This window comes from Urtica dioica, chromosome 8, assembly GCF_054948205.1.
Source record: "Urtica dioica subsp. dioica isolate 48M chromosome 8, U.dioica_male_clone48M_v1_H2, whole genome shotgun sequence".
NCBI lineage: Eukaryota > Viridiplantae > Streptophyta > Magnoliopsida > Rosales > Urticaceae > Urtica > Urtica dioica.
Genome location: NC_142763.1, coordinates 12,887,807 through 12,904,384, shown reverse-complemented (window position 1 = coordinate 12,904,384; position 16,578 = coordinate 12,887,807). Strand labels below are relative to the sequence as shown.

Sequence of the window (16,578 nt, the reverse complement as noted above, 5' to 3'; positions counted from 1 at the left end):
AGGGTTTATTAAACGACGTCGTGAAAAAGGATATATGTAACACATTGTTGACTGTACGACGTCGTGTTGTGTGCTTAGTTTATTTATTTGAAGTTCAATAGATAGACAACACATCTCACTCGGTTTGTGTTGACTCCCTCTTTATTGTGTAAACAAGAAGGAGCTGTAACTTGTTTGAATGTCTCCGTTTATTAACAAATAAAAGAGGACTTGAGGAAAAAAACATGACTAGAATCTGAGCAAAAAACAAAATGACTAGAAAGTTAATGTGATATTTATACCTAATGAGCTCTATAGAGATTAGTTTATGAGTTGATAAAACTAGTTCACTTCGCATTGTTTATAGCCCTAAATTTGGAGTTAGTCAAATTTTTGTTTTTACTTAATTCTATTGTATCTCGAATTCATCTCTTCATTTAATGACTAATTTTGTTTTTTGTAAAGTAGCTAAAGAGTCAATTTAAATTATGAATCTGTAAAATAGTCAAAATTTATTTTAATTTAATGAAATAACCAAAATATGCAATCATTTTATTTTAAAAAAAAAATTGACCACAAGATTAATTTTTTTGAAAATGATAAATTATTTATTATAATCGTAAAAAAAATTAAGTTGAATCTTTGACTATTTTACTAATCAATAAGTTTCAAATAATTATTTTGTACAATTTTATTTTATTATTTTTTTTTAATCACCGAGCAAACATCTCTTCACATGATTCAAAGTTGAGCAAACCTTTCTTACACAAAATGAGAGTATCCTTTATTCATTACATTTTTACAGAAATGTTTTAGGTTTTTTTTTTTTTTTTTTTTTTTGGATTTGGGATGTCCACCGGGCACTGACCCTTATGACATTGATCAACGGTCATGGTTTTACTTTTCTCTCTTTACACAATTCTCCAATCCGTCAAGAAAACGGCAAAAAGAAAAATTATAATAAAAAGGTGAAAAAGGATTACACAGGCTGTGTGTGATCACACAGAATCAGAACTCTCCAACGGTTACATTCTTCAAATATTAATAAAAAAAATAAAACGAAGAGAAAAGAAACCAAAAGAACATGACCGTTTTGTCCTTTCCTAAACCCCTTTACCTTTTCCTCTTTCCACTCCCCACCCCAAACGCTCCTTTGTCTTTCCCTCAAAGAAACGTATTTGAAACCATGAATCCCAAAATCCTTTAACCCAAAAACCTCTCTCGATCTCTCTTTGTTTCTTTTCGCTTAATTTTCGAGGAAGAGAAGAAGAAGAAGAAGAAGAAGAAGAAGAAAACACGTATACACGAAAAAGAAAGCGATCTGATGGGTTGTTTTCTTGCTTGTTTTGGCAAAAAATCCGATAGCGATCACAAGCGAAGGAAATACAGGAACCAGGTTCAACCTCGAGATCACCGAGTGAGTCTCTCTCTTCTGTGAATCTTCAAGCTTGTAATTTGTTTTAATTTATTTGTTGTTACCTAGGAATAGCCACTTTTTAGGGTTTGTTGTTGTATCTCTCTATTTTGTTTCCTGTTTTTGGCTGTTTGGTGAACGGTAATCGTATTGTGGCTTGATATTGAATCACCGAACTTAGGTTTCGTAAGTAGTCTAATCGAGCTTTGGTGACTTCATTTTGTGGATTTTAGAAGTGTGATACTGAATTGGTATTGTAGTTTTCTTTTTTTTGCACGTCTGTACGATTTTCTAGTAAGAATGAGAAAATAGAGATCGGACATTCAGCAAAAAGGGATTCTTTGGGCTTTGTTCCTTTTCGTTTTTTTTTTCCTTTTCTTTTTATGGAGCTTCAAAGTTGGCGAATAGAGCTCAGAAACTTTAATTGACTGAACATGAACAGAATATTGAACTAATTCAACAATGAAATGTCTGCAGAGAAATGCAGGTTTAATGAAGATAACAAAATATATGAACTTTTCTTTTTTCCTTTTCTTTTTATGGAGCTTCAAAGTTGGCGAATAGAGCTCAGAAACTTTAATTGACTGAACATGAACAGAATATTGAACTAATTCAACAATGAAATGTTTGCAGAGAAATGCAGGTTTTAATGCCTTGCAATCACCGGAATTGTCTGTAACGTGTGAGTCCGAAAATCTGGTTTGCTCCGCTCTTGAAGCACGGTGAGTCAATTTAAGTTCATATATTTTGTTATCTTCATTTTCATTGAACAGTAATTTCCTCAAAATTTATGAATAAATGTTGAAGCATTTTGGGTTGCAGAGAAGAGGCGAAGGAGCAACCAAGCGTCAGTCCGAAGAAGAAAGTAACATTTGACTCAAATGTAAGAACCTATGAGCATGTTCCGACCCACGAAGATTCAGAACTCTTACCTGAGAGCAAGAGCGAGGATGCTGAGAGGAAAGAGAAGGACAAAGATCCAGAAAGACCAAGTTTAGCCAAGTCTTCCTCTGAGGAGAGCTCTACAATCTCAAGCATCGGCTCATACCCTCCGAACCATCGATACCAGAATTGCCGGGACAGCGATGACGATGATAATGATGATGAAGAAGAAGAAGAAGAATTGGATTTCGGGGATAGTGATCTTGATGATGACGACGAGGACGGCGAAGATGATGGGGAGATAGAGGATGAAGATGAGATTGTTGAACTCAAACGAGTTAGTGATGAGGAGGTTAATAGTCCTATGCCGACAACTGGTTTTCCTCGGAGTGAAGTAAGATCAGTGGGGATGAATCAGAATGCTAGAGATCGGAGTGGTTACGTTCACTCTGTGCTAAACCCTGTCGAAAATCTGACCCAATGGAAAGTGGTGAAAGCAAAAGCATCGACTAAAATGAAACCCCAGAAAGAGAACTTCTCAACAGATCTAGAGCCGAGGATTTCGTTCAGTTCAGAGCCAACTTTCAAAGAGCTGTCTCTCAGCTTTAAGTCGGAAACCAATCAAACCATCAAGCCGAAACAAGAAATGGCAGTCGATGCTAGCCTTTCAAACTGGCTGATTTCTCCAGAAACCACACCAGTAAACAAGATAAGCTCGTTTGCTTTCGACGCTCGTTCTGCTGACAAAACAACATCCCAAGGATCAAACTCAGTGAGAAGCCAAGACGACAGACCGATTTTGGGTGCCTTGACCGTTGAGGAGATCAGGCAGTTTTCGGCTACATCTTCACCGAGAAAGTCCCCGAGCCGAAGCCCTGATGACATGCCCATAATCGGGACAGTTGGGAGTTATTGGAGCCACAAGGACTCTGGCTCAGCGACTTCGTTTAAAGGAATACCGAACACAACCAGCAAGTACAAAGAGGTATATTGGAAGTAAGATTTGTTGGGGACACTATAAGAATACGTAAGGCGTTTGGTGTGTTATCTGATTTGAGTTTCATGGGATTTGCAGGACAAGTTAGTGAATTGGCACAATACCCCGTTTGAGACGAGGTTAGAACGAGCTTTGAATAGAGGGGCTACTGAAGCATAACTCTTTATTATTGCTGTTGCACGTTAGATATACTTGTGAAAATGATGTGTCTCTACGTTTCATGTTTTTTTTGGCATATGTAATATTTCTTTTTTCATTCTTTTGTGAATTACAAATTCGTTTTATATGTGTGACAGTGTAATACTTGCGGGTTTGATGAAATATACGTGCGTCGATTGTTTATCACTGGTGAATAATAGAGTAAGAAAAAAAAACCTACTACCATGGAGATTTATTTCTCATTTGTTCTTAAAATAGGGATGGATTTAAAGGGATCAAAGACATTAACACTATGTTTGGTCAAAGTGGAAAAGAGTGAAAGAAAAAAAGTATTTTGAGTAGACTTTAGCACGGAAAATCTACCTCAACTTTTATTTGGTAAAAGGAAGATGTGACGAAAATAAACAGAAAAATTAGACAACATAGCTATGATAAACTAGTCGATTAGGAATGTAGGCAATATTTTAAGTTTTTAAGCCACTTTAGGCACAAGAGTATTTGCACATTTGATTAACTATTAGAATTGTCCAAATTAGTGTTTTGGTTGAAAATGAAAAAAGTGTTATCAAATTGATAGTAGATGTGTCAATTTCTCTTTAATAAATAACATTTTTAATTTTTAAAGTGTCCATTTTACCTTTAATAACTGTTCACCAAATTTCAATAATTATTAACCAGATTTCAATAGATGTTAACCAAATTTCAACAATTAATAACTAGATTTCAATGTACTAATATTTTGAACCTGTTAATCAGATTTTAATAACGGTTAGCCAGATTTCAAAAACTGTTGACCAGACTTGGAGCACAAATGGATTTTTGTCCGGAGAAAAGGGAAATGGTTACCGTCGAAATGTTTTGATGAAAAGTGACGTACGTTTTAGCCTAGTTATGTAATTAGATACAATTTTTGCTAGTTTCTAACTTTTTCTCCATTTTCACTGTAAAAATTTACAAATCAACCCTCTTTCTTTTTTCCTTTTCTTTTTTTAGGTGTGTGTGTATGTATTAGCCTCCCCTAATTTCCAACTACTTTAAGTTCTTCTATCAGGCTTCCTACTTCAACTCAGTAAAAAAAAAAAAGGGAATCCCACGGCCTACTGAACATTAGATTACTTTCACCGGACATGTTAATCGACAATCCAAAAATTGCAGTTATGTGCTCACATAGAAGAGACGGAAGGAGCGAGCAAGAACTACTGCGACCCGGAAAGAGAGGTAGAGCATCCGTGCAACCAGGACAGGAAGTACTTCGGGTGCAGGCCATTGCAGCTGACGTGGAACTACAGCCATGGGGCGGCCGGGAAAGCAGTGGGCTTCGACGGACTCAGCGAACCCGACAGGGTCGGGAACGACGCCGTGCTCGCATTCAACGTCTCTCCCGGTCCCAATCTCCCTTGCTAGATTGCACCATCATATATCAACGTCGAATTCAGAGAACACAGTATTTTACTCTAAAATTTAACTGCTTTTTGTGTTCGAGTCAAGAAGATTAAAAAAAAAAATTAAAAGTTCTAGTCCTATGATTTCCCAAAAGCTTTTTAATGTGGAAGTAGAAAGGAAGGGCAAAGCGACCATGTATGAGGAACTAACAAACACTCTCCTCTCTGATCAGCATCTCAAACAAAACAAGACCAACCAAACCAAATTACAACACTTTTTTGCTTGTGTTCATATATAGTTATAAATAAATAAAAAATTAAAAAAAAAGGTAGACCATTTTGCATCAGTAGTCGTCGCCTCTGGAAATGACTTCTTTGCAGGTGGGACGGAGTAAGATGGTGTGTTCGAATTGAGACACGTAACTTCCTTTATTATCGCACAGCGGAGGATAAGGCTGCCAAATGGAAATTATAAACCGCCCAAGTGAGTCTCAAAACTTACCAGGTGAGAAGAGATGAGATGAGAAACATAATATATATATATACCTGGACTATCCCGGCATCGCACAGATTCTTCAGTGCCATCAGATACTTGGTTTCTCCGATACGGTCAAGGTATCGCCTACAAAAGGCCAAAGTTGAGAAGTTCTTGTTGATGGTCCCGAGCAATTGCTTTGCTCTCGGAAGCCTCAGCGGAACGTGCCCCGCGTCGAAATTCTTCATGTAATGGCTACATTCTAGATCTTCTCTCACATAGCCCTTCCCTGAACCACATATCACACTATATTGTCATACTTAATTTTTGCCCAAATTCACTTTTAATAATCGACAGACTCAAATGTTTCTCACCTGTTGACCCAAATGTTTCGATTGCGAAGAATTCGCCCTCTTCCATTTTCGTCTGCTCTCCTCCTTTAACAATGGGGACCGATTTCCCGGCGTGTATTTGGTACCTCCCAATGCTGTGCCCATTCAAGTTTCTTATACTTTTAACTGCAGATATTAGCGAGAGCCTTACTTAGAAATTTTTTATAGAGATTGTTCCGAAATCTCGTAATGTAACTGGTATAGGGTCGAGATCAATAACACTACCCGGTAAAAGAGATGGGCTACGAGAATAGCGTACCTTGGTATACCTTTCCGTTGATTTCAACCTCATATGACTCCATGACCTCTTGAATTGCAGCACCAATGTCACATAGACGAACATCGATTCCGGACTCCTAAACATGTAAATGCAAAGAAACAAGAGATGATACATAGAATTAAAATTAAGTAACATTTTCGAAGACACCAATTTGGGTAAAAAAAATAATAAACAAACCTTGATACCCGTATAAGTGGCTTCACGGGAGGCTTCGAGCAATGGATCAAACATAGGGTTAAATGCCACCGTAAAAGCACAGTCGACTATAGACCCTGCAACCCATACAAATGGACCGCGTCAGAGATTTCCAGTGACAACAAGACATGCCTACGGAAATTAGTAAAATAGGGATAAATAAATTACCATCAATATGGGTTCCGAAATCCAATTTCATTACATCGTCGTACTGAAGAACGGTCTTATCTCCTGTATTTGGAGTCCAGTGAGCAGCGACCCTGAAAGAAACAGGGTTTTTTTTAGCTGAATCGAAAGCTTACATTAAGAGAACTGCGCAAGAGTGCACAATTGAAATAAGGATCAAAATTCGAATTCAAAAGCTTATACCAATTCAAAGAGCATCCGGTCGGAAAAGCAATGCCTGCTTCCAAACCGTTTTCGGATATCAACTTTCGAACTGTGTTTTCCAGTGTCTCACATAAATCAGTCATTAACATGCCGGGTTTAATGATGCTTCTCATGTACTTTCTAACCTACAACCAATACATAAGAAAAAAAGAAAAAAAAAAAGAAAAAAAGAAAAAAAAAAAAAAAAAGCCTTGATGTCAAATATCGTCACCGAGTGTGAAGTTTCAACTCTGCTTTCCTTTTTACCGAAATACAACCTGACGGTGAACTTCGGCTGCCCGGCGAACCGAGTTGTACATTGGCTTTTCGAGGCGCTCCAAGTCTCTCTTCTCTTCAGAGGTCGTCCTCCACAAGTTACTGATATATATACAGTCATAATATATGTATGAGAGAACTTATTTAACGGAAGCAAAACAAAATGGAACAAAAGATTTATGTTATACTCACTCGTCCTTGTAATCTTGGATTTCCCCTTCGGGAAACTCTCCGGAAGGAAAGAGATCGAGAACCGGAATAGACGGTGGATCGGTCTGTTGGAGTACAGTCTGCTCGGTTGATGGGGCTTTCTTTTTCCTGAAACACATTCAGGAAAAAAAAAAAAAAAAAAAAAAAAAAAAAAAAAAAAAGGTCATAATAAGACAGGTTTCGATATCAAAGTAAACATTTTTCTTCCCTCTGAAAAGTTAAGAGTCCTCACTTGTTTTTATTCTTCTTTTTTTTCTTCTTTGAAACTTCTGCAAGACTTGAATGAGTAAATCTCCCTTACTAAGTCTAAGACATAGATATAGTATATATATATATATATATATATATATATATATATATATATATCTAATAATGATAAATGCAAGGAAAAAAGGAATGACCTTTTTCTCCATCATCATCGTTTTGCAATGTTGGATCAAGTTCAGAGGATTCTTCGTCCCCATTCGAAATCTCTAGAGCCCTGATTTCTTCAGTTGGGACATTGGAATCCAAGTTTACCTCTGCCATTGAAGCGAAACCTAAAACAAGAAAAAAGAATTAAAGCCGCCACGTAAGAGCTAGATAAACAAATCGGAGACTTCAATTCATATGGAAAACGCATAGCGGGGGTTTATACTTAATACGTCGTCCTAGGAGAGGCAAAAAGGTAATTAAAAAAAAAAACAAAAATAAAGAACGCTACTTTCTGGTGTATGGTTCCAAAGCTGAGAATATATGTAGGTTCATGCAGAGAAAGTATATGATAACAATGGAGAGAGAGAGAGAGAGAGAGAGTACAATCGAAGTTAAACGAAACGAAATCAAACTGCAATCAAGTAAGCCAAGCAGAGAAAGATAAAGACGAACCAAGAGAGAGATAGTCAGTTAGTCGCCGGGGGTTTTGGGTTTCGAAGAAGACTGTTCTGCTTTTGCCCCAAATAAAATGTTTATAAATATATGTTAAAAAAAAAAAAAAAGAAGTTATAAATAACACAATCCGTTATCATGTTTTCTGTTAACGGTGTTTAGTCAGATTTCTGTTAACATATCTAACGGTGTTTAGTCAGATTTCTGTTAACAAACCCTTTGCAAGTCTAAAATTCTCAGCATTTTTTCATAGGAAACTCCATAAACTAGCTTGAATGTTACCTCATATTTAAAATCAAGTTTCGTGTTTAACACTTAAAAAGTAAAAAATAAAAAAAAAAACCAAATTTTTGTAAGTAAAACATCCAAATTACACTAATTAAAAAACTTCAAAACAGTTAAAAAGATAAAAGCAAAAGATTACAAAATTATTAGTATTAAAATAATCTATTTTTGAAATCTTTATCTTCATTGACTTTGAATATTTTGCCATCATTTTTTTTGGAAATTTTCGCTTTCATTTTTCTAATCATTTCGAAGTTTGTTATTAAATGTATTTTTGACGTTTTATTTACTCAAAAACTTGGTTTTTTTTAAGTGTTTAACACGAAATTTTATTTTCAAATATGAACTTGATTTCTCAAATTCTCTTTTTTTATTAATTTTGGGGCCATGAGTACACGGAGTAGGGGTAATAAGCATGCATGGTTTGGATTTATTTATAAACCCTAATTAACCAAAGTTAGAAATTATTCAACAATAAAAGAGTTAGCAGGATTAACACATGATGACAGCTAAACCTTAGCGAGAGAGGAAGATTGATTTTTTCGGCAAAAGAGGAGCAAATATTCACAACCTGCTAAGACAACTTGGAGTTCACATGAGAGGAATTGGCGGATCTAAACACTTAGCTCAGATTGTTCAAATACAATATAAATTAGGATATAAACCGAAACTAAGACTACAGAAAGGAAAAAAATGACATATATATCAGGATCTAATAAATTAACACGGGAGTTTAACCTATATGCAACAAACGAAATCAAATCTAATGTGTTGTAACTTGTACTCATGTAGCTTATCATTCATATTATACTCATCAGTGAATGCAAGATTCGTGAGGTCCTGAACATTTTTTTCAGGTGAATTTTTGTACACTCTCTCCTATTTTGAATGGGAGTTTGTTAGCAACTGGTCCCCGAAAGCTCTCGATCCTCATGATCCATTGGTTGATGATTTACGATGATCGTATAATTTTTAGCTGACCAACAAAATGCCCAAAACATGATTAGGAAAAAAAGACGATATTTGGTTGCATTCTTTCTAACAAGTTGGAGAAATTATCCAATCTTTCGTGGAAGTCGAAGCAACAACCCTTTATACTTTATTCGGAAAAATATATTATCCACCCCTACAAACAACAAGCTACAATTAATGAATCACGGTGAAAAACAAAACAATTACATAAAAAAAAAAAAAAAAACATGTACTCTTTGTGATTAATGTGTCAAGAAATCATCCAATTCGTGATCGATGTGTCACAAATTTCAAAATTTTGTCACATATAAACCACAAAATTCTGAAATATGTGACATATAATGAGAGATTTTGTGACACATCAGTTCCAAAATCATGTAATTAATTTCATAATTCATTCACTACCACAACCAAAAATCAAACAATCTATTCTAACACTGCCCAAACCAGAAATCAAACAACTTATTCTAACAAAACACAATGCTTCTAAACATAAAAAAATTGTACTTGCAATTAAAACAGAATGTTCGAACCTATAATTTATCAACAAAAAAAAAACCTTTATACTCAAAAAGGACCACATGCAGAACAAATTCATTGTTTTGACACCAATTTCCAACAAACAAAACACATAACCTAAAATTCCCAAAAACAACAAATTTACCCCTAAATCCATACTTTTTGGGGAATGAGTTCTGATGTAATCTCATCGACATTTTCTTTCACTTTTACGCTTTTGATGGAGACTTTGATCATGAATACGTTAGAACTTCCAGTCAAAACAGAAGCACAGTGATGATACTAATTTTCAGCCGTGTAATAATGTTTTCGAAAGACATTATAATCTGAGTTCTGAACAGCGTATTCTATTTGGCTTGTCCATTTGGGTAGTCAAATACACATGGCATTTTTAAGGTCATAACCTTAACTTCATATTACTATGCTTTAATCACATGCCATATGTGATGTGTGCTGAGTTCGCTGTTCCTGGGTCTTCCTTACAATTGACAAACCGTAATCTCAAGGGAATTTTGTGCGTTTTAGGAAGATGAAAAAAATTATTTTCGATGCTAGAACTATTTAGTTTTAAAACACATCATAACTTGCATCGAATGGGAACTTCGACTAATCTTTTAAATTTAATGTTTAAAAGGAACATTTTTAATTTTTTTTTAAAGAGAAAGGAAAAAATTGTTTGATGGGTCGACATAGAATTTCGTGGAACCTTCAATCTGAAATACGCGAAAAAGCAATTCACAGGTTGAGTTAAGTTATGGGATTTTCTAAGAAGGAGCAACAATCTATATCTTGCAGTGTGAAACGGAGTAGCCCACTTCCTTTTTGTTGACGCGAATAGCATTTCTTGCGTCTTTATTTATTTATATTTATTTTGCTACGAATCATATTTTACACTTGTTTATCAAGGTAATGCCTCATTTTCAAACACTGGGCAGTGGTTTTGATAAATATAAAATAAATAAAAAATAAAAACCACTGGGCCGGTGGTTTTTCAAGCAACAATGATTTTTTTTCAAACACGTTTGTTGGTAAGGATTTCCGGCGCAAAATAATCTGAGGGTTGAGCAATTTTACAGCTATGATAAAAGGGTTATAAACCCAGATCAGGCTGATCAAAATTCAAAATTAAAAAAAAAAAAGTCAACCAAAGATGAAAACACTCATCCTCCTTTCTCTCCTCCTATTCCTCTTCGCCTTATTTCAGTCGAAGATCAATGCCTCGCCGATAACTCAGGCTCGAGCTCTGGTGACGTGGAAGAACAGCCTGGCTTCTTCGTCTCCTTCTCTGAGCTCGTGGTCTCTCGACAACATCGACGGTCTCTGCAACAACTGGACTTCCATAGCCTGTGACGACTCGACCGGTGAAGTCTCTCGGATCGATCTCTCCCACAAGAACCTGACAGGGACGCTCGAAGAGCTCGACTTCGCTCAGTTTCTCAACATCACGGCTCTCAGTGTCAATCGCAACGATCTCAGCGGGACGGTCCCGAGGTCTATCGGCAATCTCACGAGGCTCACCGTGTTGGACTTGAGCGACAACGACATCGAAGGAGCGATTCCGGCGGAGATCGGGCGGTTAACAGAGCTGACGTATCTGGGTCTGCACAACAATTACTTCAACCACAGTGTTCCTCACCAGCTCAGCAATCTGAAGAAGCTCTGGTACTTGGACCTCGGAGCCAACTACTTGGAGGATTCTGACTGGTCTAAATTCTCAGGCATGCCTTCTTTGACCTACCTTGATCTCTACTTGAACTATTTTTCGAAAGAATTCCCGGATTTCATATCCAAGTGCCCGAACTTGACGTTCCTTGACATGTCCGACAATACAATGACCGGCCCAATTCCCAACTCATTCCTTACCAATGCTAAAAGTCTCCAATATCTCAATCTTACCAATAACTTATTCGAGGGACACTTGTCATCCAACATTTCGAACCTTTCGAAACTCGTACACCTTAGAATACAAGGAAACTCATTCGGCGGCCGTATTCCCAGTGAAATCGGTCTGCTATCTGGTCTTGAGCTTGTTGAGCTTTTTGAAAATTCGTTCCATGGTGGCATACCTTCATCAATAGGCAAGCTTGGGAAGCTCAGAATACTTGATCTTCATGAAAACTACTTGAACTCTTCGATCCCTGCCGAGCTTGGATTCTGTACAAATCTCACCTTTCTAGCCCTTGCTGACAACCGGCTCGTCAATGAGCTTCCTTTATCGCTATCGAATTTGAAGAAAATTTCGGAATTGGGGTTATCCTCTAATCTTCTTTCTGGTTCCCTCAGCCCCGAATTGATTTCCAATTGGACTGAGCTCATCTCATTGCAAGTCCAAAACAACAGTTTCAGTGGAGAAATCCCACCCGAGATTGGGCTATTGAGGAATCTGGAAGTCCTTTTCCTCTACCAAAACAACTTCTCCGGCCCGATCCCATCCGAGATCGGAAACTTGAAGAGGTTGACCAACATGGACCTCTCTATAAACCGACTCTCCGGTCCAATTCCCACCACGGTATGGAATCTCACAAACCTCGTCAACGTACAACTTTTCAGCAATGGACTCTCTGGCCGAATTCCCCCCCAGATTGGAAATCTAGCATTCCTGGCCACGTTTGATATCAACACCAACCAGTTCTTAGGAGAGTTGCCCGATACTATTTCTAATCTTACTCAGTTAGAGGGGTTCTCAGTCTTCACCAACAACTTCTCCGGAAGCATTCCAAGAGATTTTGGAAAGCTTATTCCTAAACTGAAAAATGTAAGCTTTTCAAACAACACTTTCTCTGGGGAACTACCGCCCGATTTGTGTAGCGGGTTCGCTCTCGAGGTTATGACAGTAAACAACAACAGTTTCACAGGTCCATTGCCTGAGTGCCTGAGAAACTGCACGGAACTGAAAAGATTCCGGCTCGACGGAAACCACTTCACTGCGAACATCACAGGCGCATTTGGATTTCACATAAACCTCACGGTCCTCTATCTGAGCAACAACAAGTTCATTGGTCAAGTGCCACCAGAGCTCGGACAATGCGTGAATCTCACTGATCTGCAGATGGACAGAAACAAAATCTCAGGCGAAATCCCGCCGGAGTTTGGAAAACTCACACAGCTTCAAAAACTAAGGCTCGATTCCAACGAGTTGACCGGGGAAATTCCAACAGAGTTCAGAAGCCTAAGCCAGCTATTCTTGCTCAACCTCAGCAACAACCATCTGACGGGGAAAATCCCTCTGACTCTCTCCAACTTCACAAAGCTTCAAACTTTAGACTTGTCAGGCAACAAATTCACAGGGTACATCCCAAGATGGCTTCAGAACTTCGACATATTGTCGGCTTTGGGACTGAGCCGAAACGAGCTCATAGGAGAAATACCTCAAGAGCTCGGAAACTTGGCTTCTCTTCGGTACTTGTTGGATCTCAGCAGCAACTATCTCACCGGTCAAATACCCTCGAACCTCGTCAAGCTCTCGCTCTTGGAGGTCCTCAACGTCTCACACAACGACCTCTCCGGCCAAATTCCGGCGTCATTCTCCGGAATGACCAGTCTCCGCTCCGTCGACTTCTCCTACAACAATCTCAGCGGTCCAATCCCCACCGGAAACATCTTCCAAAACGCCTCGGCGGGCTCGAACGCCTTCCTCGGAAACCCTAATCTCTGCGGCGATTTCGAAGGTCTCGAAACCTGCATTTCCACAGACGGAAACAAATCAATCGACAAGAAAACCAAAATCCTGATCGGCGTCCTCGTCCCGGTCTCAGCCCTAGTAATCCTCCTCAGCCTAGCCTTCCTGGCCGTCGCTCGCAGCCGGAAATCCAGATCCACAGACGAAAAAAACAGCGACAGATTCCACGACCTAGAAACAACGATCTGGGAAACGGACGCGAAATTCAAGTTCCGCGAGATCGTGAAAGCCACAAACGACTTCGACGAGAGGTACTGCATCGGAAAAGGAGGGTTCGGAACCGTGTACAAGGCCGTACTTCCGTCGGGGATCGCCGTGGCGGTGAAGAGGCTCAACGCGTCCGATTCAAACGAAACTCCGAAGGCGAGACAAGAGAGCTTCGAGAGCGAGATAAAGACGCTGACGGAGGTGCGACACAGGAACGTGATAAAGCTGTACGGATTCTGCTCGAAGAGAGGGTGTATGTATTTGGCGTACGAGTTCGTCCGCAGAGGAAGCCTCGCGAATGTTCTGTACGGACTGGAGAGCGAAGAGCTGGATTGGAGAACGAGGATGAGGATCGTTCAGGGACTGGCTCACGCGCTGTCGTATCTCCACCACGACTGTTCGCCGGCGATCGTGCACAGAGACGTGTCGTTGAATAATGTGCTCTTGGACGCCGATTTCGAGCCCAAGCTCTCGGATTTCGGCACCGCCAGATTGCTCGGCCCTGACTCCTCCGTTTGGACCAACATTGCGGGCTCATACGGTTACATGGCACCGGGTATGGTTTTTTATTTTTATTTTATTTTTTTATGATTTGAATGCTAAATATATGAAATTTGGGCTAATGATATATAAGTTTTCTCCACCCAAAAAAAAAAAAAGTGCGCAAAGTAATTAATTTGAAGGTCATCATAAAGTGTTTAATATTATATTTTAAAACGAAAATATCAAGAGTATCCCTTGTGTTTAATTGAAATGCGAGATTTATCTTTTCTATTTCTAGAAATATCAGACATATCCCTACAGTTTAATATAAATGACAAATACATCCCCTAAAAAAATGTTATATTACAAATAACACCATTTTTCGCGTTTATTTTTTACAAAAAAATAATTTGAAATCCCCTAAATACCCTTAATGAAATAATTTTTTATCTTCTATTCTATATACAAAAAAATTAAATTAAAAAATTTCTTTATAAAAAGTTAAGGTTTTTTTTTTATAAAGAGAGATTTTGATTTTTTTTAATAAAATAGTAAATAAATATTTATTCTATTAAGGGTATTTTGAGGAGTTCAAATTATTTTTTTGTAAAAAATAAACGAAAATGGTGATATTTGTAATATAACATTTTTTTAGGGGATATATATGTCATTTATATTAAACTGAAGGGATATGTCTGATATTTTTAGAAATAGATGGGATAAATCTCGCATTTCGATTAAACACGAGGGGTACTCTAGATATTTTCCCTATTTTAAAATAGTGGAACTATAACTAATATTTTCTTTTACTCGAACTCGACTTATCATTGAGGAGAGGATTAGGGTGTTTTACCAACTGAATTAACACCCTTTTTTTTATCGAAACTATAACTATTTTATTTGTAACAAAATGAGTGAGGTAAATATTTTAGAAAAAAAAAGCATTTTCTATTTTAAAAAATACATAGTGGTGAATTTCACGAGAAAATAAAAATGGACTAATTGTTTGGTACAAGGAACATATATATACTTGAATTGGACTAATTGGTTGAATCTCGTATGAAAAATAATGCAGAATTGTCACAAACGATGAAAGTGACTGACAAATGCGACGTGTACAGTTTTGGGATTGTTACATTGGAAGTTTTGATGGGAAGACATCCCGGTGAGATGTTAGAGTCAATACACACATCAAAGACATCATCAAGTAATAATGAGATGCTTTTAAAAGATGTATTGGACCAGAGAGTTAAGACCCCCATGGGCGAGTTGGCCGAGGGCGTGGTTTTCTTCATGAGAGTAGCTATTATGTGCACCCACACGAACCCAGATAAGCGTCCAAGCATGCGCTTTGTCGCACAAGAGTTGTCTGCCCACACTCAACCTTACATGTCTCAGCCGTTTGCCTCCATAACTGTGAGCAATTTGACCGGTTATAAGTAGTAGTATGTTGAGAGTGTGCAATGTAATGATGTAATCATGTTTATGAGATTGTAATAAAGATATCAATTTCTTTTGATTAATTTTTTTTTATTATTTGATGAGTGGAACTAAAAATTTTATGCTTTAGACACCAACATGATCAAAGCTAGATATTAATGTATTGTCTTGCACATTGGATGGGAAAATTAATTAACTCTTATTAAAAAAAAAAAAATACAACAAAAAAATGTAGAAAATTCTACAATATTTCATTAAGGAAAATCTTGTCAAATTTAATCATATTTCAAAGTAATAAATGAAGTTTTGATTAGTTTCAAAGTAATAAATGAAGGTTTGATTAGTTACAAAAAAAATGAAGTGAAGTGAAGAGAGGGATTTCCTTAACAATGTAATCATTTTTTTGTTATTTAGTTGGGTTGCTCAGTGACTGCAAATACAACTTTAGAATCTCAATCAACTAAAGAAGCCATGGACCAAAACTTGTTGCAGTTCTAATACTTACTTTGTCACTTTCGTCGTAATCCACCGCCTTCCAAATAGTGCGAGGTCTCTTCAAATCCATTGTCCTCTGTCGGAACTCAATATTAACCAAAATCAGCCAACAACAATGTCTTCTCCGCGTAACTCTTGAATATCTTAATCTCCACATTTAAATAAAAAAAATTAAAACTCCATTATGGTTGACATATCGTAATCTCCAGCTTTAAATCAAAATATGGTCATCTCTAATAGCGTTGTTGCTCTTCTTCGTTGTCATTTATAATTCCAAGTATATCACCACAAAAAGAGAAAAATGTTTCCACATTATTCTCATTTCTAGCAGGCGCACTGGAAGATCGCGTGCCGATCATTGTGAGTCTTTCTTATCGCTAGACCTCGCGTTCAAATCTGATGAATTTTTCTCTAGGTCACACGCACAAATCAATATACACATAACCCATATATTATACATAATACATACGCACAGACACACACAAATACAATATAACTAGGACGGGTGTTTCGGGTTCGAACAACAAAATATACTCCTATGAATGCTAATCTCACTCTATAAACAAAATTCACTAGTCTCTCTCTCGAGTGTTCTAACAAATCTATTTAATTGACGAATTG

At 37.5% G+C, this 16,578-nt stretch overlaps 4 protein-coding genes across 5 annotated transcripts; 3 read left to right on the top strand and 1 right to left on the bottom strand.

Moving 5' to 3' along the window:
- The first annotated feature begins 1,049 nt into the window (after window positions 1-1,049).
- LOC149388266 (eisosome protein) lies at window positions 1,050-3,614 on the top strand. 2 transcript variants are annotated; one of them, XM_089623907.1, is made up of 4 exons: window positions 1,050-1,396; window positions 2,027-2,115; window positions 2,201-3,260; window positions 3,351-3,614. In XM_089623907.1, the coding sequence occupies exons 1-4, from the start codon at window positions 1,304-1,306 to the stop codon at window positions 3,429-3,431; spliced, it is 1,323 nt and encodes a 440-aa protein (XP_089480033.1). In that variant the 5' UTR covers window positions 1,050-1,303; the 3' UTR covers window positions 3,432-3,614. The 2 variants fall into 2 exon arrangements, with proteins under 2 accessions (XP_089480033.1, XP_089480034.1); XM_089623908.1 differs by having other exon boundaries at window positions 1,052-1,396; window positions 2,216-3,260.
- A 77-nt stretch (window positions 3,615-3,691) lies between these two features.
- On the top strand, window positions 3,692-4,835 carry LOC149388265 (endochitinase EP3-like). The gene is made up of 4 exons (XM_089622388.1): window positions 3,692-3,760; window positions 4,188-4,304; window positions 4,444-4,500; window positions 4,587-4,835. Exons 1-4 carry the CDS (start codon window positions 3,692-3,694, stop codon window positions 4,833-4,835), a joined length of 492 nt encoding a protein of 163 aa, XP_089478514.1.
- Window positions 4,836-4,952: 117 nt separating this feature from the next.
- LOC149388264 (methionine aminopeptidase 2B-like) lies at window positions 4,953-7,982 on the bottom strand. The gene is made up of 12 exons (XM_089624385.1): window positions 7,878-7,982; window positions 7,412-7,549; window positions 7,243-7,279; window positions 6,993-7,118; window positions 6,803-6,902; window positions 6,525-6,670; window positions 6,324-6,415; window positions 6,138-6,232; window positions 5,940-6,036; window positions 5,663-5,806; window positions 5,360-5,577; window positions 4,953-5,268 (listed from the first exon to the last, which is right to left on the bottom strand). Exons 2-12 carry the CDS (start codon window positions 7,536-7,538, stop codon window positions 5,158-5,160), a joined length of 1,293 nt encoding a protein of 430 aa, XP_089480511.1. The 5' UTR covers window positions 7,539-7,549; window positions 7,878-7,982; the 3' UTR covers window positions 4,953-5,157.
- A 2,567-nt stretch (window positions 7,983-10,549) lies between these two features.
- LOC149388263 (uncharacterized) lies at window positions 10,550-15,523 on the top strand. Its single transcript, XM_089623012.1, has 2 exons — window positions 10,550-14,095; window positions 15,098-15,523. Exons 1-2 carry the CDS (start codon window positions 10,804-10,806, stop codon window positions 15,463-15,465), a joined length of 3,660 nt encoding a protein of 1,219 aa, XP_089479138.1. The 5' UTR covers window positions 10,550-10,803; the 3' UTR covers window positions 15,466-15,523.
- Window positions 15,524-16,578: the final 1,055 nt, after the last annotated feature.

Excerpts from the sequence above, each read along its gene's own strand:
- LOC149388263 (XM_089623012.1), top strand. The coding sequence starts at position 10,804 with ATGAAAACACTCATCCTCCTTTCTCTCCTCCTATTCCTCTTCGCCTTA. Across the intron at positions 14,096-15,097 it reads ATACGGTTACATGGCACCGG|AATTGTCACAAACGATGAAA; the intron begins GTATGGTTTTTT and ends AAAATAATGCAG.
- LOC149388264 (XM_089624385.1), bottom strand. The coding sequence starts at position 7,538 with ATGGCAGAGGTAAACTTGGATTCCAATGTCCCAACTGAAGAAATCAGG. Across the intron at positions 6,037-6,137 it reads CCACTTATACGGGTATCAAG|GAGTCCGGAATCGATGTTCG; the intron begins GTTTGTTTATTA and ends TTACATGTTTAG. Across the intron at positions 5,578-5,662 it reads CGAAACATTTGGGTCAACAG|GGAAGGGCTATGTGAGAGAA; the intron begins GTGAGAAACATT and ends TATGTGGTTCAG.
- LOC149388266 (XM_089623907.1), top strand. The coding sequence starts at position 1,304 with ATGGGTTGTTTTCTTGCTTGTTTTGGCAAAAAATCCGATAGCGATCAC. Across the intron at positions 1,397-2,026 it reads TTCAACCTCGAGATCACCGA|AGAAATGCAGGTTTTAATGC; the intron begins GTGAGTCTCTCT and ends AAATGTTTGCAG. Across the intron at positions 3,261-3,350 it reads CAACCAGCAAGTACAAAGAG|GACAAGTTAGTGAATTGGCA; the intron begins GTATATTGGAAG and ends TGGGATTTGCAG.
- LOC149388265 (XM_089622388.1), top strand. The coding sequence starts at position 3,692 with ATGGATTTAAAGGGATCAAAGACATTAACACTATGTTTGGTCAAAGTG. Across the intron at positions 3,761-4,187 it reads AAAAGAGTGAAAGAAAAAAA|ATTTTAATAACGGTTAGCCA; the intron begins GTATTTTGAGTA and ends CCTGTTAATCAG. Across the intron at positions 4,305-4,443 it reads ATGTTTTGATGAAAAGTGAC|CCTCCCCTAATTTCCAACTA; the intron begins GTACGTTTTAGC and ends TGTATGTATTAG.